At 37.5% G+C, this 21,301-nt stretch overlaps 1 protein-coding gene and 1 non-coding gene across 2 annotated transcripts in view; both read left to right on the top strand.

Annotated features, from left to right (window-relative positions):
• The window catches only part of POLA1 (DNA polymerase alpha 1, catalytic subunit), a 183,980-nt gene that overhangs the window by 22,264 nt on the left and 140,415 nt on the right, over positions 1–21,301 (top strand). The window contains exons 16-26 of the mRNA XM_030961744.1: positions 163–247; positions 1,058–1,119; positions 1,852–1,941; positions 3,512–3,628; positions 4,506–4,681; positions 5,092–5,221; positions 5,480–5,599; positions 6,684–6,780; positions 7,280–7,404; positions 9,228–9,377; positions 9,605–9,727. Coding sequence (XP_030817604.1) covers positions 163–247; positions 1,058–1,119; positions 1,852–1,941; positions 3,512–3,628; positions 4,506–4,681; positions 5,092–5,221; positions 5,480–5,599; positions 6,684–6,780; positions 7,280–7,404; positions 9,228–9,377; positions 9,605–9,727 — 1,275 coding nt within the window. The remainder of the gene's footprint in view (positions 1–162; positions 248–1,057; positions 1,120–1,851; positions 1,942–3,511; positions 3,629–4,505; positions 4,682–5,091; positions 5,222–5,479; positions 5,600–6,683; positions 6,781–7,279; positions 7,405–9,227; positions 9,378–9,604; positions 9,728–21,301) is intronic.
• LOC115911884 lies at positions 6,992–7,122 on the top strand. The gene has a single exon (XR_004061314.1).

Here is a 21,301-nt window from a genome sequence, read left to right as displayed (position 1 = left end):
TCTTTTCAACTACTTGTAGTTGGAATTAAAATAAGAAAGATCTGTTGGAGAAATAAGAGAAAAGAGATGAGGAAGTCTTAAAGGATGGAAGAAATGAGTATGGATAGTGCTCATGCTTAATTGTGCTTATGAAATTGTGTGTTCTATATCTCCTTGGTATAGGTTGTGGCTCTTGCAGCTCTGGTTCATCAGAAATTTCCTTTGGATAAGGCTCCACCTCAGCCTCCTTTTCAAACACACTTCTGTGGTATGTACTTGGAACAGTTTGAGTAGAAAAATTATTAACTCCATGGATTTTTCCTTTTTTGTTATGTTTAATTTTTTTGTTGTTGTTGGGGGGGGTAATATTCATTTATTTATTTAAATTTTTATTTCTTTCTGTCACTACAGCAAAAATGGCCTCAAATAGACAACTGACAAAATTTCAACTCTGACAGGCTTTTCTCCCCATTTGTAACTTCACTGGTTACTGACTTTTTATTGAAAACTTAAGTTAAAAAATCTTAATTTGAGATAATGCAAAATAACCCTGCTCTATACAGTTTCCTGTAATTTTTATTGGTTTTACTCCAGTTTTCTCTGCCCATTGATTTAAACAATTAATTTACCGTCACTTTAATTATTTTTTTATTCAGCTCTTCTAAACTGAATTATTTATAAACAAATTTTCTTAGGGTAAAAAATCTTGCAGCAGTGTCATTGCAGTAATATCACCTAAACTTTGAGGTTCAGACACTGGCTGGAAGTGATGAGGTGTTGAATGCTTGTGAGAGGAAGCCCTTCAGGAGCTGTGGCCCATAGTTTTAATGTCCAATGATAACTCAAATATGACTGATTCAGGTTTGTTAATGCTTTAGTAATTTGGAATTTTAGTAATTACTTGGTTAATTTAATTACTAATTTAGTAATTACTTGGTTATCTTAAAGACAGTATACACTAAAGCTGCTGTTTCAGAATCAGAGGTCAGTTTTCTCAGCTCACTTTGTTGTGAATGGGTGCTTGTGGGGAGGGAACAGTTAGGAACTTGTATGTAAATACAAATATCACTTTTTGCAGCTGTTTCCAAGCCGAGTGATTGCATTTTTCCTTACGACTTCAAAGAAGCCATTAAAAAGAAGGTAATTTCATTTTGATACCCTTTTGATTGCAGTACCTTATAAAATAGGAACTTTATGGTGCTTTTGATAAGTGGTGAAGAGAAATAGTTGAAGGAATGGAATGATTATTTAGTTAGTTTTCCACTCTGCAAACTTAAATCCAGGTATTCTGTGTTGCTTGTAAAAATGTGGTTTGTGCTCTGTGTGATTCAGTATTGCTGCTAATTGTGTTCTTAAAGTAGAGCAGTGTTAGGCAGGAGAGTTGGCAAGATTTTGCAAAGAGGCTAAAATTGTGGTTAATTTTCATTATACCTGACTGTACTCATAGGAAACTGGGAGAATTTGTTTCTTTTATTGGAGAGTAAAGTCTATCAAAATTTAGAAGATGTCCTTTCTAAGGGGTGGTGGGAGAGCTGGCAGAATAATAAAGTAACTTATTTTTGTTTTTCCTCTATTTCTGTGTGATCTTAAAGTCTGTGAGTGAAAGATGCATATGGAACATTTTCCTGGTGTGCTTGATTCTTATGAGGCTCTTAAAATATCACACCTGCATTCAAAAGCAGAATGGGAAAAAGCCTCTGAGAAAAGCTTTCCAATGTCTATAGGAGTGAGGAAAAAAATCCTTGAATTACAGAAGGAAAAGCAGAACTCTGTGGTGCTTTGTTATTGTCTTGTAACTGGTAGGGGAGAGGAGATGCTTCCATTTTAAACTTATTGGGTCATTGAAATCAGGTGCTCTCTTGCTCCTTTTAGAATGCTAAAATAGAGATTGCTGCAACAGAGAGAACACTGCTGGGATTTTTCCTCGCGAAGATTCACAAAATTGACCCAGACGTTGTTGTGGTGAGTAGTTCTGAGACTTTGAGAGTTTAATTCAAGCATATTGTCAGTTGGTCAGCTTTGTTCTTTTTCTTTTGTCCCCTTAGAGGCTTTTTAATGCTTGTCTTAGACTGCCTTATGAATTGAGTTTGCTTATGAGACAGCAGGTATATTTTGATACAAAGATTATACGGAATTTTCCCTGACAGCATTTTATACATACTATTATTTCCTATAATAGCTAAAATAGGCAGTATTTTCACAATACCTGAAACAAGTTTGAGGTTTTTTTCTTTACTCAGAAAGACAAAACACAACAAAAAACTCTGGTTTTCTAGAAAAATGGGAACTCTTGGTATACTTAAGATTCTGTTGCAATTCAGATGCTCATATAATTTGTGTTTATGCTGTAAATCAAAATAACCATCTATACAAATCCATGAGATCTGAGAGAAGTTTTGCAATAAGCATTCTTATGCTTTCTACTGTTTTGGCAGCTGAGGGTTTATTATAATTACTCATTTTCTTTTTTTTTTTTGGTTATGTTTAATTAATATGCAGTACTAATTTTCACATAATAAAATTCTGAAGACAATTTGAATTTGGTTTTAAGTCTGAGGTTGGTTACATACAACTTGTTAGATTGTATGTATTTACCTAACTTCTGTAGGTAGATACAAATAATTAAGTGATGGGAAAATGATGAAATGAGCAGTCAGTGCCTGATGTTTTCAGCTCACTGCAGCTGCTATCCAGTGTTTGCCCTATGACCTAAGCTTCCTGGTGCCTATGGCAAGGAATCAGAAGAAGCACTGCAGCCAGTGGCTTAAAATTGAAGATGCCAAGAGCAGGGGTGTGAGAGCTCCTATCCTGAAAATAGCAGAGCTGTGTTAGTGCAGTTCAATTTGCACCTGGTTTAATTAGTGCTGTTGAAATGCTGCTCCCATCTTAAGGAGCTGCTTCTACAGCACAGTCTTGCACTGCACAGAGGTACCTGCTGGAGTGGACCTGCAGTTCCTGGTGGCTGGCTCATGTTCCTCAGGGCAGCATTTTGCTTTCAGCTGAGGGTACAGAGCAGTGTCATAAATGTATTTAGCACTGTTTAAAATATTGCTGGAGTGCTTTGATATGTAAATACTGCTTGCAAGGTGTTCCTACCCAGACTTAACAGCTGTTCCTGTTGTACTGTCAAAGGAAAAAAAAAACGGTATTTTGATGCCACTGTTGTGACTTTTAAAGGTGGAGAAGAAAGGAATTACTCTTAGTTTAAGCTTATATGCTCTATGAAGAATGTTGTGGATTTTTCTGGAAACCTTTAAATCCTAATCTCTGGTATCAAAGCATGAAGCTGTATTGTGTGTGCAATGAGCCAGTTGCAGAGCTGATTTTGGTATTCTACTGAACAGCATTGTTAGTGTTAAGACTAATGAGTTCTGTTGATGAACGTTCTCTTAGAAAGTGCTTTCTACAAGAGAGATAATGCCATCAATTAGTTGGAAAAAATCACAAAGGGCAAAGGAATACTGAGTGTGTGAAAGTAAGTCTTTCAATTTGCATTTGTTGTAACCTTTTTTGTTATTTTTTCTGCTTCAAGGGTCATAATATTTATGGATTTGATCTGGAAGTGCTGCTTCAAAGAATTAATTTGTGCAAAGTCCCTCACTGGTCCAAGATAGGTCGACTGAGGAGGTCTAATATGCCAAAGCTTGGGGTAATAAGATTGCTTAAGTCTTTTAGGTCCCTTTATGTTGCATGTGATTAAAAATGAATTAGTTTTTCCGAGGAATTGTAAACGTGACACTGATGTATTTTGACTGTTGGTCATACTGAATTTCGTGGGTCCCAGATCAGAAATTATGAGTGTTTATATGACTTTTATTACAGTAATAGGATAAACTGATGTTCAAGTTAGGCTAATTTAGTTTACTTATCTCAACTAGATGATAGTAATGACAGATTAATTGCAATAGTCTTTACTGTAACTGTCTTTGTCTGCTGTAACTGTAAAATGAGAAGAAGCAATTTGGATTGATGGGTGAATCATCCCATAGAGAGCTGCTAAGCTAATAATTCTGTAGTTATTACATATTTATTCAGAGGACAATGTCTGAAGCTTGAAGTGCTGAACATGGCTGTGTTCTTGCCTGTTCCTGTTCTTCCTGGAGGCTAAGTTGGGTATTTTTGTGTGGTTCTGTGACTTTTTCATCCTGCTGTTATTACAAAAAATAGAAGGAGGTTATTACAAAAAAATGTGGAAGAAAGACAAAATCCACATCCAGGTTCTTGTTGGGGCTATTCTGATGATTGAAGGAAAAAAAAAGCATGATAGTTTAAGAGTTAAGGTATAACCAGTAGTGAAAATTAAGTATCTATTTTTTAATATCTACATACAGTGAAAGGTACCATGGATTCCTTTGGGGCATAATTATAAGTCCTTATATTAGTGATATTTAATAGAGTTTTCGAGTACTTAGTGACCAACTGACTTGACTGAGTCTTATAAACATACACTGTGGGTAGATGTTTTTTGTTAGTGTTTGTGTGTTTCATTTTATTTGTGTTTGCTCTCTTTGTGTAAAATGATGAAGGGCCGAGGAGGGTTTGCTGAAAGGAATGCTGCCTGCGGTCGAATGATCTGTGATGTGGAAATTTCTGCTAAAGAACTAATTCGTTGCAAAAGTTACCATTTGTCTGAACTGGTCCATCAGATTTTGAAAACAGAGAAGGTAACAATTCTACCAGAGGAGATTCCAAATATGTACAGGTGCGTTGCTGATTGGGAATTTTAATCCTTCTCTGGAGAGCAGAGGAGCTGATTCCCTGACATAAAATTTTACATTTGCTTACTTGGTTTGTTGTGGGGATGCTGACTTAGCATACTGGGATTTGAAAAGTTAAATACTGTCTTAACATGATAAAATAATGTTTCAAGCTGCTTGTGGTGGCTTATTATGTATGAGGCAAATTGATTTGTGGGAACATTGGTGTAGGCACACTAACAGGAGATGCAAGCCTGAGTTTTGGGCTGGTTTTTCAATTACAAGAGATTGCTATAAAATTCATCAGTCATGTGTTACAGATACCATGTATTCCATATAGCACATAGGTCTAAAGCCTACAGAGTACAAGGGAGATGGATTTTACTGTGCTAAGCCATGCCCCTTCTTTCCCCAGTGACTCTCCTCGCTTACTGTTCATGCTGGAAAACACCTGGACAGATGCCAGGTTCATTCTCCAGATCATGTGTGAGCTGAATGTTCTGCCACTGGCTCTTCAGATAACAAACATCTCTGGGAATGTCATGGTACATTTTTATTTCTTTCCACCCCTCTCCACTGTCCCCTCCAAACAGTTCCATGTTTTCTGTGTTTGATTTGCTGGGTTTAATTTCTAAACACTAATTTAGAATGTACAATGCTGTTAAATTTTTTTGCTGTGACGAGGAGAGTTGAATGTTCTAATCAAGTAATAATGTAAAATTTCCTTAAAAGTATCACATTTGAGTTTTGCTGTCAGTGTTCTCTGTGCTTTGCTCTGAGTTCTCTTTTCACCCCCTCTTTAGTCGAGGACAATGATGGGTGGACGATCTGAACGTAACGAGTTCCTGCTGCTTCATGCCTTTCACGAGAAGGATTACATTGTGCCAGACAAACAAGTTTTCAAAAAGCCTCCACCAAAGCCGGTGGGTCCAGTTTTTCTCTTCCTAAAAATTTTTATTTAGAAAAAGGAAAAAAATGTTCTTCCATCTTCTGTATGTTACTGTTCTGTGGGAACACAAAGAACCCCAAATATAACTCAGATATAACTTAAGGGTACAGCATATGCTTAATTAAAACATTGGTTTTGTGTGGAATCCATAATGAGAGTGGGACAGTGTAACAGCTTTTCGATTGCAGCACAGATATATAAAAACTCAGTTGTTCTGTTAGTTTAAAATTAAAATAAGCTAAGTACTTGTCTGTGTGGGGAAACAGTAAAGAAGACAATCTGTGTTGTTTAATATTTGCATTTAGTTATTTTGATGAACAGTATTTAAAAAAAATTGTTATATGGATGAAATATCCAAAGGTATTAAAAAAATTCCTTTGTCTAATACCATTGTAAATAATAATTATAGAAATATCTAGATGTTTGCTAGTGAACAAATTAAAATTTGAGAAAGTATTTGTATTTCACTATATATTGCTTTTTAGTTTTAAATAAGTTCAACAGAAAACTTGAAAGCAATGATTTCTGTTGATTGTATTGTTGCATCAAAGTAGCACTGGAGTTCTAAATTATTCAGAATAGAATTAACAACTGGGAGAAGAATTCTTATTACAACATAACAAATAACAGAATATTCTTTAGGTCAGTAGTAATGTTTTTATTTGTTTTATTCAAGCCCAGCCATTCTGTTTGCAACACCAACATTTTAATTGGGCAATCATACCACTTCTGGGTCATGAGTTGATTTTTTTCATAGTGTAGACTTTTACAGCCCATTGTAAAAGGCATTCTGGTACCATGTTGAATGATAACAATACTTTCAAGTCTTTGTAATCTCTTGTTAGCAGCTTTTTTTCCTGTCAGAGTTGGTTTGAATGCTGTTTTGACATGTAGAGAGCTTTAGTAAGGATCATGATGAAAACACCCTATTTTGCATATATTTTAAAAGGAATTCTGCACTGGCTCCCAAATTTGTATTTGACTTGCCAAAAATAACTCCTCTAACATTACAGAAATCTTAGCGACTAGATAATGACTTTTTTAAATGCCACATGTAGGTGGATGAAGATGAAGATTTTGAAGATCAGAATAAATCAAAGATAGGGAAAAAGAAAGCAGCATATGCTGGGGGCTTAGTCTTGGAACCCAAAGTCGGTAAGATGTGGCAATTTTCTTTCTTCAATGAAGTTAAAGACAGGTAGGTTGTATTGATACAGAGAGACTGCAGTGGGGACTCTGTGGATGTGGGAGTTTGGTGTCGTGGTTGTGAGGGGAATCTTGTTGCATACAATAAAATTCCCAACATTGATTGTGGAATTGCTTCTTTTGAGGGATTAGGACTGTACATTTATGTATAATTGTCTAATGGACACGTAAGTTTTCTTTCAGTTTCTCCTCTGTGTGGGGAAAACTGTACAAGTGTCCTATAGTAACACAGAAGGTATCTGTTCAACTCTGGTGAGTTAATGGGGTTGGATCGTTCCACTTCTGACAGCTTTCTGTAAAGGGCAGTGCTGCATCTCAGCTTGAAGGGATTTAGATCATGGAAATGTGGTACAATGTATTACTGTCACTTAAATATTAATTGTGGAGTTGTATGAAGTCCTCTGGGAGACTTGAGTAATTATGACTTCTGTTTTAAACTCTGTTTTAGGTTTTTATGACAAGTTTATTTTGCTTCTCGACTTCAACAGCTTGTACCCATCGATTATTCAGGAGTTCAACATCTGCTTCACCACAGTGCAGAGACTGTCATCAGAAGCACAGAAAAGGGCAGAGGTTTGAGTGCTTTAACTTGTGGCTTAAATTATACTGTCTTAACTTCAGAGTGCTCTCTGTGAATCAGCTCCTTAAGAAACTGTTCTTTTTCACTGTTTTTTTGGTCCCCTTTCACACATAAAAAGTGATTGTTGTTTAAAGATCTATATGTCAATTTGTGGGTTGGGACTTTCTAGAATATTTTGTGTCTGTTACCTTCCTTTCTGTGATACTCTTACGAGATCTTGGTAAGCTCTCTTCCATCTATTCTTGGTGTCCTCATCAAACAAGATTTTTACTGAGCCTCTGTAACCCTTTTCAGCCACGCATCCACCCTAGCAATTTCTGAGCCCTTTTACTCGTTTCATCCTAGCTTGATAGAGGCTTCCTGAAATTAAGTTGCTATTTGTATATTTATGCAGATATACCTGATGGAGGTAGTCTCATACTTTCTACAAAAAAGAATATGATTATGAGCTCAAACCTTAGTAGACATCAGGAAAATTAAGTGTGTGACTTGGGAGGGTGATGTTGTGACTGTGAGCTGTGGCACCAGCTTCAAGAAAACTCATAGTGTTTAAGCTATGTTAAACACAACTGAAAAACCTCCTGAAGGTACAGTTGGATATATTGTTTTATAAGCAGCTGTGTTGGCTCTGGCTTATCCATGGCTGGAGAGTCTCATTTCCTCAGCTGTGCTGAAACACTTGCTGGTGGAACTGTGTTGTAAACTGAAGCATTGAGCTGGTCAGGTCTAAAGGTTAAAGCAGAGGCTTTTATTTTTAACTGGTATCAGCTCACAGGTTTGAATTAGTTAGTCCTGTAGCAACTGAAATATGAACACAGTAGCAGAAATGAGGAGACAAGTATGTGGAGTTCTGGCAGTAAGTTCCTTCAAGTTATCTTTGGATTTTCCCTGCTTTCTGAAGTGTTCTTCAACCTGAAGCAGCTAATTTTGATTTCTCTCACTGTATGATGTTTAATCAGGCTTTAGTGTAATTTCTTGTTACAGTTCTCCTCAGACTGCTTTACTAAACTTGCCAACCTGATCGTGTCTGTATTGCCCTTCCTTTGCACATTTCTGTCACTTTCATTATGCTTGAAATACCTTTCCATTTTTGCCGTTTCTTTAGTCATGCTAAGAAGGTGTGTCCTTTCTGCTATGTTGTTTTGCTGTAATCAAGAGTTGCTTGGGGTGGATTTTTTGTTCTACTTTTGTCAGTTTTGTCATTCAAAGTATCGGTTCCACAGAACACATGCTCCTTTTGACAGGTCTGAACACCAGAAGTACTTACATGATGATAAAAAATTGATGGATTTTTCAGCACAGAAAGTATTCCTGTGTGTGTACTTCACTTTATATTTTTGTATTTATCTATATATACCTAAGAGTGAGAATGTGTGTGTGTTATTTATTTATCTGGATTTATATATATATATGTATATATGTATATATATACATACATATATATAGACATGTATATATATATAGACATGTATATATATACATGTATATATATGTATATAAATATATATATATAAAAATACATAACACACACTCTGATAAAAAACAAAAACCTTCCTGCTACTGGTCCATGCCTTCTTTGTACTTCTGCAAGAGTGAAACAAACTTAGGCCCTGTCCCCCAGCAGGGGCAAAGTAATAGAGTTAAACACTGCAAAAAAACCCTCTCATGCTTTTTCTAAACTGTGCTTTGGGTGCTCTGCAGGAATTGGCACAAGCTGTAGAATTTTGGGGCTTTTTCCCCACCAAGCTTTTCACTTAATGCATTAAAATCTAATCTTCAAGCAATAAAATGATAAGCAGCAGTGATCATTTCACAGGTCGAAGAAGAGGAAGAAATTCCAGAGCTTCCAGACCCATCTCTGGAAATGGGAATTTTGCCTAAAGAAATCAGGAAACTGGTGGAGAGAAGACGCCAAGTTAAGCAGTTAATGAAACAGCCAGATTTAAATCCTGACCTCTATTTACAGGTGTGTTTTATAGGACTCCGTTGATTTTTCCCCCTCTCCCCTTAAGTGCCCTGATCAGCCTTGTAGAATAGAGATGATTAGTAGTGAGCAGTGATTGTAATGTGCTTTATTTGTAGCCCATCACTGCTGCAGACTGTATAAAAAAGCTGTGAATGTAATTGTGAGCATTAAGTTCTGTTCCTTGATGGCTGTGGTGGGATCATTTTTCTGGTTGTGTTTCTTTTCAGTATGATATCAGACAGAAAGCTTTGAAACTCACTGCTAACAGCATGTATGGCTGCCTGGGATTTTCCTACAGCAGATTCTATGCCAAGCCTTTGGCTGCTTTGGTGACACATAAAGGGAGAGAGGTAAGTCATTAAACAGGTTATCCACACATGTAAAAAGGCTGAATTTGAGCCACCTGCTTTTTTCACTGAATACAAGAATGGTTTTGCTCTTGAACCTGTTTTTGATTTCAGAACTCTGAAGTTTATCTTTGTTGTGAAACTATTTGGTTTCAATGGGCCAGATTGTGGTGACAGCAAAAAAAAAAAAATAAAAAAAAAATCAGGGTTTCTTTCATTTTCAAGGAATGAAATTCAATTAATTTTCCATGAATTTCTAGTTCTGCTTGATGGTCTAGTCTTTGATTTAGTGATATGCTTCAGCTTTGGATGAGCTTGCTTGTAGCCAGACTCTGCTGTGCCCTGATATGACTTCCTGAAACCCTAAAGTTTGTGATAGGGCAAATTAATTGTGGAGCCAATGGATTATGTATCAGGGCTTATTTTTGGAAACCCTTTGTTCCTTAAAATAAAGTTTCTCATTAGCCTCATATTTTATTGTAAGAGTTTCACTTGACTTTATAGGCCAAACTACTCTTGCTGTTGGTTAGGATGGTGGCTCAATACAGACCACATCAGTTTTGTCCCTGTGAGAAAAACAATCTTTAATGATCCAAAGCATACCACTGATATACATTCATTGTCTTAAAACATAATGATGTTTGATATTAGTTCCTCCAAGCAGGAGTCTGCAAAGGTGGCAGGAACAGTTGTGTCAGGATGGCTGGTCAACCTTTTGTTGATCAGAGAGATAGATGAGGTCACATCCCTGCTGAGAGGCTCATCCTCCCTGTGATGTGAGAGCACACCCACATCACAATTCCCAGCTCAGCTGCATTGGGGTGTTTTATTTCTGGTAACACATCTTTGTTTTTAATTATCTTCCTAGCTAAACAATTCTCTAGAGAGAATCCTACATTTGTTGTCTTCCCAATTTATGTAAGCAGTTTTGTTTAACCTTACACATCTGTTTAACTCAGAAGTAATTTCCCAGTTTGGTAACTGCAAATGTGCCATGCAGCCATGTGAATTCAGAGTTAGTATTTCCTTTAATAAGACACTGTGCTTGTTGATGGAAGATTCAACCTGATGTTGTCTATGAGGCTGGCATGCAAAGCAGCTTTTAAAAGCGACGAATTCTACTTTTTTGCTTTGTTTTTTTTTTTTTTGTAATGATCTCCATGTGTGATATGGACCACCTGCCACAAACCTGCTATTCTATGGATACTTAAGCTTTTGGCCTCTGTTGAGATACTTGTTTTTTGCACAGGGAGTTTATTCACATTTGTCTGTAATGTATCAGTTATGAGATAACTATGTGAAATTCTGTATTCCTGCGTTATGTTCCAGAGTGATGGTGAAATGGGGAAATCCTAAATAGGTGCTACAGAATGTGCTAGGGAGTAATTAGAGATGGTTTCTCTTACATAGTTGATCTCTGGTTGGAAAAGATTTCTTACCTCTTAAATTCTGGTGGTGCTGGACTTGTGCTGGCTTCTGCCAAGCCTTTGCACACATTTGAGTTTTTGCCTCAGAAGATGACACGAGGACATCTTAGTTTTCTGGTTTTAATGTGGTGTTTTTGTTTGTTTGTTTGTTTTAAGTTGAAATATCTGATCTGGAAAAACATTACTTTAAATTTTTATATTAGTCTTTGTATTCATAGGTTTCCTCTTACCACTCAGTTCTAATATAAAAGAAGTAAATGTTAAGTATCTGGAGGTTTGGGTTCTCTGTGAGAAAAGGTTAATTAAAAAGTAACTGTTATGGAAAATTTATGGTCTAAATTTAAATAGCCTTTTCTGATGTGCAATTAATACCTTTTTTTATACTGTTGTCAAGGGCACCTGAGTAAATGCAGGTAGGCTTGTAGAAGTCTAAGTGGGAAAAATATTGTGTGGGATGAAAACTGAACTTAATATTTGCACTAACACAATTACAGTTCAATCGTAAGTCTTAGCAGAATAATTGAAAGTGGGAAATATGTATTTCATGTTGAAGTTGTTAAAGCTCATCCTAGCATCAAGTTTTAATGTAGGTGAGAATGAGTTTTGATGAGTCCTGTAAATGGTTGCTTTTCAACTGTGTGACTGACAACCTTTCCCCTGAAGATGTGGGAGGATTCAAGCACCTGGTGCAAAGTGCTGAGTACCACCTCTCCTGGGCTCTTAACTTCTCTTTGTGGATTGGAGATGCTGGTGCAGTAAAAGCAGTGGAGCTGCCATGGGGTTCCTTATGGTGACTAAAAATACTTGTAATTGCACATGGCTATTACAAAAACTTGTGTGACTATATTAGTGAACTTCTGAACTGTATTAGCAGAACCTGGCATGTTCACTTCATTTTGATGGCAGAAGTATTAAATAGGGTGTGGAAAAGCCATTTTTAAAAAGCCAGATCATAGAAGTAGATGATCTTTGGGGTCCCTTCCAACCCAAGCCATTCTATGACTCTGTGACAGTATAATCCATAAAAGCTCAGTTCTCTTCGGTCAGCTGTAGAGAGATCCGGGCCAGTGCTTGATTTTTGTTTTCCTTCGGGGGGGGAATAGAAATGTAACAAAGCCTTGCATCCCCGGCCAGGGGCAGGCTGGATCCAGCAGAGTTTATCCTGTCTGTGTGTTCGGGGAGCGCCTTGGAGGGGACAGTGTGATAGCGGCGGGCAGGGTTCGCTAGATGGCGATAGAGACCTGGAGATCCTTCATCAATTAACACTCATTTTTGTCGAAGTGTTTAAACCTTGATTATCGGCTTTTCCAATCGAGTCTTCCTTGTTTTTCATTTGTGGGTAATCTTTAACAGGGGCATATCAATGTGAGCTTGTCAGAATTTAGGTGTCACAGGTAGACTGCTAAGTTCTGGCGTGTTTTGGAAGAAAAAAACTGCAAAAATTTGCAGTGGAAGTGAGTTAAAACTGTGGCTCAGATCTGTTTGACCATTTTGGCAAATGTAACTATTTTTCTTTTTTGACTGTGAGAAATGCCTCAGTTCAGCAAAATTAGAAAAAAAATTTAAAATTCTACATTTGCAAGCCCTTGATCAAGAATTTGTTAGAGGGATTCCTGGACTTTCCCCTCCACCCCCCCATGTTACTAAACCTTTGCCTGGACATTACTCTTGTTGTAACTATAGCAGTTGCTCACATGGAAAAGTAATAGGAAAATATTTAATATATTTTTAGCTGTCCTTTAATGTAATTTAACAACTGGAAACAAGATGAGTCTGAGCTGTGCAAGCAGCCAGCTCTGCACCAGCAGGCACTGTGGGGTCATGCCGTTCCAGCCTCTCTAAAGGACAAGCCTTTTGATGAAGTGTCAGTTGTCTGGTTTCCTAAATGCAGGATGCCGTTTGCTGCAGGGTTCTCCTACAGAACAGCAAAGTTGTTGAGAGAATTTCACTGTAGACAGCTTGCTTGCTAATGGCTTTCACTCAATGCTGAGGCCTTTTCCAGGTACTTGCTTTTTTTTCCGTGTTGTTTTTTGCTGTTGCATATTTTTGCCCAAGCAGACTTGCCTTTGAAAGGAAAACAACACATTTGCTGTTTTCAGCAGTGCTGACAGGTAGACCTGGTGTTCAAATATGCGAAATAAAAGGGGGAAAGAGGCAATTGGGTTAATTCCAACTTTCTCATTCAGATCCTTTAGATACATTCTCAATTAATAATTAGTTTAAGACCCTGGCAGTCAAAAGGAAAGAATAAAAGCATGTTATTGCTGCAGTCTGGGAGAAGAATGGATGAGGGAGGAGAAAAATGAAGTGGAGAAAGATGAGCTCATTTAAAAAAAATTAAGGGTAGGTAAGCAGGTTAATGGCCGTCTACTGTAATTATGATCTGTAAAGAAATCCAGGCATTTCTTTTTTTTCTAAAGTCTTGTTCATCCAGGGAAAATGATCATCAGTTGTTTTCTCTTGATTGCACCTAAAGCATTGGTTATACAGTCTGCAAGGATTGTCACATGAATGGGGCAATTGACAGGCTCCTGGTTTCTTCCATGTTGTACTATGGGAGAAAGAGAATTGCTAAAAGAGGGAAAGGAGCCTCCTCATAGGGAAAGGAGTCTTGTTATAAGCATGCCATCCATATTTAAACAGGGAATACAACATCAGTATAACAATTTTGGAAGGCATGGAACTTGATGGTGAAAGGCGAGGCAAAGAGTTTCTAATTGCTTTTAAATATGAAAATGGCAACCCAAAATCTTGGGAGAAATCATGCTGAATTGCTGCATTTTCCTGGAATGGGAACTGTTGGGGTTAAATAATTTGCCACTGTTGTTAAATTTGTCACTGTGTCTGCAACTGTGAGCCTGTGAAAAAGCAATGTATGTTACTCTGCATGCTGATATCCAAAACGAGTTAGAATAGACAAGGAGAGGCTGCATACAGTCTGGAACTGTGAACTGAGTACCAACTAGTAGAAAAATTATGGATAATCTTTACATTTGTTGAAATATTATTGGTAGTCAAGTGCAGGAGATGACATCTGGTCTAATACAGAATTTATCATCTCCAAGGAGAGGAAATGTTTATTTCAATTAAGAAGAATGGCCAGAATATTTTGGGTGAGGAGGCAATTAGTGAGAAGGGAAAAAACATACATATTTCTTATTTTATTTTGGATGGCATGTTGGTATTTTTTCCCCCTTTGGACAGAAAGGTTTTATTTAATGGATATTACCAAGAAATGTTTAGGAAGATTGATCAGATTCAGATTGATTGTACAGCAAGTCAGATGAATAGAAAGATCTTTTTTTTTTTTTTTTTTTTTTACTGCTTATTTTAAGATTGTGCTATTACAAGAGATGTGGTGCCTCTCACTTCCTGACTGCTGATTCCTGTGAATGGGTTAGAGCAATTGCATGGCGCCATGGTGAGTTGGATCAGCCTGGTGATCCGAGTTGAAAACCAACTCCAGAGGAAAACCAAATTGATTTCAGTTGGATCAATGGCTCAGTGACTCACTGTGTGCTCTGAGAGCTGGTGGAAGGGAGGAGGCTGGGAAGTGGGGGCAGGCCCAGTATGAGATGTAAGGGGTCAGGCATGACCAGCCATTTTTCAGCTCATATCTGACTGTGAAACTGTGGGCTTACTGTTAATATGATAACACATGGAGGTTTTCTTTAGTTGTTGTTTTCTTTCTTTTGTACTTTTGATTTTTTTTCTTATGGTTTCCTGTCTTGTAGTTTTTTTTCTATCATGACAAAAGACACAGATTTTTTTTTTGGTGTCATATCTGAACCTGGCTGACCAGGTAACAAGAAGATTTCCTCACCCAGAACTGTGGTAAAACTGAGAACCAGAGTACTGGGAAGAGCAAGGTCTCTGGAACATTCTCTGTATCTGAGCTGTAACAGTATGTCCCATTTTAGAAGCTGTATGTGTTGGGTAGAGAGCTGGCATCTCAAGATTAGGGGTGGTAGAAATGTCTCACCCTATCCAGTAGTAACAGGAAAGACTCCCAGGTGTTCAATAAAGTATTGGGGAATGCACTTGAATCCTGCACCCTCCAAAGTCTGCCATGCTTCAGCTTCAGAAGAAATTCTTTAAACCTGTCTAGAATATTGTGGGGATTAAAGGAGATCCTTCATAGTTCTCTTGTAGAGGTGCCTTATTAAAAGGGAGACACAGGAGCACAGGTGCTTCACCATGAAGGTTGAGAGCTTGAGCAGCATCACACCACCACTGATAAACTGCCTCGGTTCTGTCTTCAAACACATTTGTTTTCCAAAGCCCCCTGTTAAGGTTAGAAGAATACAAATGCTAACTGATGCTTTAATGTTTTTCTCCAGCCTGTATATTTGATAGCACTACATGTCTTTGCAGTGTGCATTTTCTTAGTTCATGAGTAGCTTGTCCAAAAATCCTTGGGGTTTTGAGACTTCTGCAGAAGTTGTTCTTTAGTATCTTATTGCCTCACTCATTTGCATCCTGCATTTATCTTAAATTGAATGTTGGCTTGTTCTAGAAACCCTGGGCTTGGAGACCTAGGTGGCAATGAAGTTTTCACAATAAAAGATACTTCAAACATGAGTTAAAAATAATTTTCATTTTCAAGCACTATTCCTAAGAGGATAGAAAAACAGTCTCACTGAAGTGTCTGTCTCCCACGAGACTGAAATAAATATTCATACTGTCCTTCAAAGATATGACACCTTGATCTCATTATCAGAAATGTTCATATATATATATTTCCTGGGAATCTTGCCCACTGTGCGATAGCTGACTTTTTTCACCACAAATTCTATTAGAAGCTTTTAGTTCCATCCACAATGAAATGATCTGGTTTTTTTTCCTCTTGGATAAATACTCATTTGAGCCTACCTAGGCCTGTTCTTTTCAGGTAGTGGTTTCAGGATGGTGATGATCCTACTTTGACATATAGGAAGATGCTGAAAGCTAGGTTCCTTCACTCTGGATAAAATTTTTGAGGATGGAATTAGCTGTGATCTTCAACAACCTAAAGGGAAATGTCTAGAAGAAGCCAGACTCTTCCCAGAGCTTTGCACCAGGCAGGTCTAGCCCTGTCTTGGGCCAGAGGTTGGGTTAAATGATGTCCAGAGATCCCTTCAAACCAAAGTTGGTTTATAACCATCAGTTTAGAAGTTCCTGTAATTCTCATTGAGATTTATCACCAAGGTCAGCAAGATCCAACAGATGAAACTCATCATTTGAAGGGAAGAAAACTGGAAGAATGAAGATACGTCACCAGTGATGCTTGTTCTTACCAGTCTGTTTTGGTTTCAGGGCTAAAAAGATAATGTTGGGTACTTCAAATGCAGGTTTTGCTGTGTAGATTAGGTGGTGTGGTCTCTTGCATGTTATGTCCTTTCACTGGGCCTGTGCCAGGATTCATTGGCTTAATTTAGAAGATAAGCATGAACAGCTTATGCTATTTTCAGCCCCGAAATACACTTATGGGACAGATGAAAGAATTTAAGACCTTTATTTTTCTGTGAAAGATGGACTGTATCTACTGCTGCAGGTGCAATACTTTGTAAGGATATAGGAGATCTTGGTGGGCAGCATCAGGAATTCTGGTTGGAACAAGGGACTCTGGAGAAGTAGGTGTAGTTTAACAAGCTGGGGCATACCTGATCTCTTAACATTAGCAAGGAAGGTTGTAAGTCAGGCATGCAGCCTAAGGTAATTTGTTCTGACTCCCTTTGTAGTAGAAAGAGAGTGGTGTCGAAGCTGGATGAAATAAATCCCCCAAATTTTAGAGCTTGATCAGTGATTGAGAGACATCAGCATTATGCTTACTCTCTGTTGGCTTTCCTTACAGCAATTATACATGATGTAATGCAGGAGATGTTTGGGTTGTGTTATCTTTAGCTTCAGACTATGCCTTTTATCAAATACAGGTAGGGTTTCAGAGAGAAGGATTGAATTATATATGTTGATATCTGCTTTGCAATTTGATACTCACTTTTGCTAATTTGAACCACTAGGAATATTTGCTCCTTAAAATCCTATTTCAGCACCTGGAATAGTTAAAAAAATAAAATAAAAAATAAATTAAAATACCCATTTCCCTTTACCTTTCCTGTTAGTTCCTTCTTTGTTTTCATATGTATTAACTGGCAGCCTTTAGAAAGAGCAAGGGCTTATCAAGCAGTGCTCATCAAAAATATGGAATGATGGGACATCATTTAAATCTTATTGCAGGATTTAGTACCTGACAGTCATTTCTCTGTGAGCTTGTGCTAGTCTTGGTAGTTACATGAGACTTTTAAAATTTGGATTCTGATTATTGGTAAGCTGTGGTTAAAAAAAAAGGCAAAAAGTGTTAATGCTTTCTTTCCAATTATTTGCCTAGTTCATGAAACAGAGCAGAAATTCCCATGTTTGAACTATTGGAAGTTACCAGAAAAGTAGGACAGTGTAATTATTTGCTTTAATGAAGTTCAGGGTCCTATTTCCTGAAATGACTGGGTATGCATAGAGGAGACCTTGAGGTACAAACACTTTTTTTTTTTTTTTTTAATCCAAGGAAAGTGAAACTGCAGAACAGTTGCCAGGAAGAAGGGTGGCCATTCTAAAGTAAGGGCTCTATACTTGGTCTGCTTTGCCTTTCTGACTTGTTCTGTGTGCACTGCTATTTTATTAGGCAATACCACAGTTTGTACACTAAAAATTTCTTTCCTGTATTATGTGATTTCAGTGCAAAAAAAGTTTGCAGTGTGAACTTCAGTTTTCTTCCTTGATGCTTTTAATTTTTTCTGGAGTATTAAACTGTTGCAAGCTTTGTGCTGGTATTTGGAATTAGTAGGTGGAAGACTGGCATGAAAGCATAGGAATGTCTTAGTCCTGTGTTGGAGTGCATGCCGCCTTCTGGTTTATTTTGTTCTGGTTGGAATTTTACTGTTTTGAATCTAGAACTTCCTTGGTCATACCCTTTGATTTTTGGACAAACCAGATTTAAGTCAGTGACAGCTGATGATTTGGTTTTCATGTGACTGCCTTAATTTCTTCCATTTCCTCCTCATCTCCCTCAGAACTTACTATCATCTTTGAACTTAGGTAAATTCCATTTTTGTATTTGCTCAGAAATCTTTTGGTTTCTTTAAATTGTAATTGCACCTCTGCCTTGATGTTTTAATATGTATGGTACCTGGGCTTTTTGGTTCAGTGCATAGCTTCATATTTTTCAACTTTGAGTTAGAAGTAGTTCATCCTGGGGATAAAGGGAAATCAATGAAAAGCCTGTACTTAGACTGAGAACCCCTGCAGAAAGCTTTGATTAGAGAAAAGCTTCAGATCTGACTCTTGCACACAATTGTCCATCAGGTCACCAGTCATTTTTGTATGTATGACTGTGCCACGGAGGGTAGGGATGGAAAAGGTCTGTTCCATCATCTGTTAGCAAAGTGTGTACATAGTCACTTCATCACACACACACTTCTTGGTGATTTTTGTTGTTGTTGTTGAAGGCTGTTGTCCTTCAAGAAGTCACTAGTAATTTTAATTTTGCAGTGTTTTGATCTGACTGCTTTTTGTGATCACTAATTTTTAATAGACTTGGAAGACGAGCTTGCCTTCAGTAAAATGTGTTAATTGACAGGTGTCCCAAAGTTCTGCATTCTTGGCAGTGGTCCAGGATGACAGAGCAGTAATGACTTAGAAACTGCTATTCCTTCCTGGTGAAAGGATTGGAGGAAATCTGTGGAGTTATTAACTACTAGTCTCTTCTAACAGATTGTGAGAAGATCATTATGGCATCTAATTAGTTGAGATTACGTCCTTTATGCAGAATGTTTGGGTTTTTTAAAATTCCTTTACATGTTGTCTTATGACTTGCACTATTAGGTTTTTTTTCTCCTCTCTTCAGTGTTCTGGATGGTTACTCTGAGGATTTGAGTAAGGGCTCATGTTCCTATCTCTGTGTGGTGTAATTAGCACAGCTATTTAAATGTTATCTGGAACCCATTTACCCGATCTGTCAGTTGCTGCTTAGTTCAGTGGAAATGCTTTTATGTAAATCACAGAACAATACTTCTGACTTGTAACAAGATTGGGCTGAATTTGGGGAACTGAAACACTTTATCCTGGAATAAAAATGTCTTGCTGAATCAAGGGTAGATTATGAAAGCTGCCACTTTCAAAAAGTGTATTATGCTAACATATGTATAGGTATAAATTGAATTAGCTGTGATACTCCTACAGTGAGAAACTTCCCACTGATTCTAAAAAAAAAATAAGGAAAAGCTGACACACATGAAATTTTCCTCCCAATTTGCATGCTAGCTCTTAAGCTGATCTTAGAATATTTGGAATTGAGGCCTGCTGGGGTACAGAGCAGACGCTTTCCTTCTACTTTCTCATAATTGCTTAATGAAAGTAGTTCCTTCTGTGGCCCAGAGATAGTTGCATTTTATAGGGATCTGGTGGCATTTATAATTATTTGATTGCTCTTAGGCTTCTGTGGAAGATAACCACATTTTTTTATTTCATTCAAATAAAAATAACCTTCCCTTCCCTCCCACCCTCCTTCAGTGTGCTGACCTTTTGCCATCCCATATTTTGGAGGTAGATTTTGAACGTAAGGAACGTAATTATGGAAATTTCTCATCTTTCATATATGGGCAGCTCATGTAGTTCTGGGTTTTCTTCAGAAGGATGGGTGTCTGACATGGTGACCAAGGAAAGATTAATTAACTGTGGCTTTTGTTTGTCTGTCTCAGTTTTCAGCCTGGAGTGTAAGCTTGTGTCACTTTGCTCTGTTATAAATACCGTGTTAAATTACAGCAATTTTTTTAAGAAACTGTTTGATTTTTTGCCAGGGATTCCTGAGCCATTTAGTAAGAGTTTGAGGGATCCTATTCCTTCTCTGAAAATCAGTGCCAATTTTGGACTGTGCAGCTGTCCCAATTTCCTTTTTATTAGTTTTCACTCTAGGAATAAGTTTTTGTTGTCTGATGTTTATTCTATTAGCATATTTAAAGTCAGCTATTTCCTTCCCCCACATAGCTTTTGCTTTACTTTTCTCCCCTTTAGATTTTTTTTTTCCTTAACATGAAAAAAGAGATGGATCTTCCAGAGGAGATCTGATGGTAAAGCAGTATGAAGTGGCATTTATGTGACTATTCCAGCTATGATCCTTCTGTTATTCCATACAGTACTGCATAGCTTTTGGCTCAGCTGGCCTGCATAATAGGGGATAGCCTCCCTGCTAAGCCAAGCAGCTCCTCTGTGCTTTGAAGAGCATGTCAGGCATGTGTGGTAGTAGATTATCACAATTATCAAGTATCAGTTCTGACTTAGGATTTGTCCCTGGCCTTTTCCATCTTAACTTGAGGAAAGTCTGTTCTGTGACTGTCTGTCAGCCCCTCTCTCTCAGAAGAGCTGTGGTTATTAGTTTATTAATAGTTTATGTTGTACACAGAGCATCACAGCCTTGCTATATAGCTCTTGAGTGTAAAGGGGTATTTTGCAGTTTTTTGTAAACAAGATGCTCCTTTCATCATTTAATCTCTTTTGGGCAGACAGTGTTGGAAGCAGACATTGTCAATGGGTTTGTTATTGCTCAGTGTTTAACTTTAAAAAAAACCCCAACCAACTTTTTGAATGCTTTGCATAATATAGAGTTGTTGGGTTTTGTCTTTAATTTTTGGCATTTGTGTCATGGCCAGTAGTTGTTTTAGGACAACAGTTATCCACCATAAAGATGTCAGCTATACTTGTTCCCTGAAAGGAAGACTTGATGCTCTCTGAGGTTCTGAGCTGTTACAATGAATGTTGGGAGAGAGGGAATTTGGGAAAACCTGAGCCCAGTATGCACACACATAATGAAAAACCTCTTTTTCATGTTTTGCTTGTAACTGTTTTGAAATGAAATGGGTGTAAGTCCTTAAATATTAAGCTGGCTTTGAAAAAAAAGAGCAGCATGAGCTGCAGATAGATTTTCTTATATGGCAAGTAGTTGGTTTTCTTTTTGTTATTTTATTTTTGTTTTCCTTTTTCCTGTTTTCTATGTTTTTTTCTGAAACCAGTAGTTGAATGTGCTTCTTGGTGTGTGCCTGCTTGGGAATAGGGATGGAACAAAGGGAAATGTGGAATTGTTGATGGGATAGTTCAAAAAGAGATTAATTGTCCAAAAATG

This window comes from Camarhynchus parvulus, chromosome 1 (genome assembly GCF_901933205.1).
Source record: "Camarhynchus parvulus chromosome 1, STF_HiC, whole genome shotgun sequence".
In the NCBI taxonomy this organism is placed as follows: domain Eukaryota; kingdom Metazoa; phylum Chordata; class Aves; order Passeriformes; family Thraupidae; genus Camarhynchus; species Camarhynchus parvulus.
Note: the sequence above shows the minus strand (reverse complement) of the source record. Positions and strands in the feature narration are given on the sequence as shown.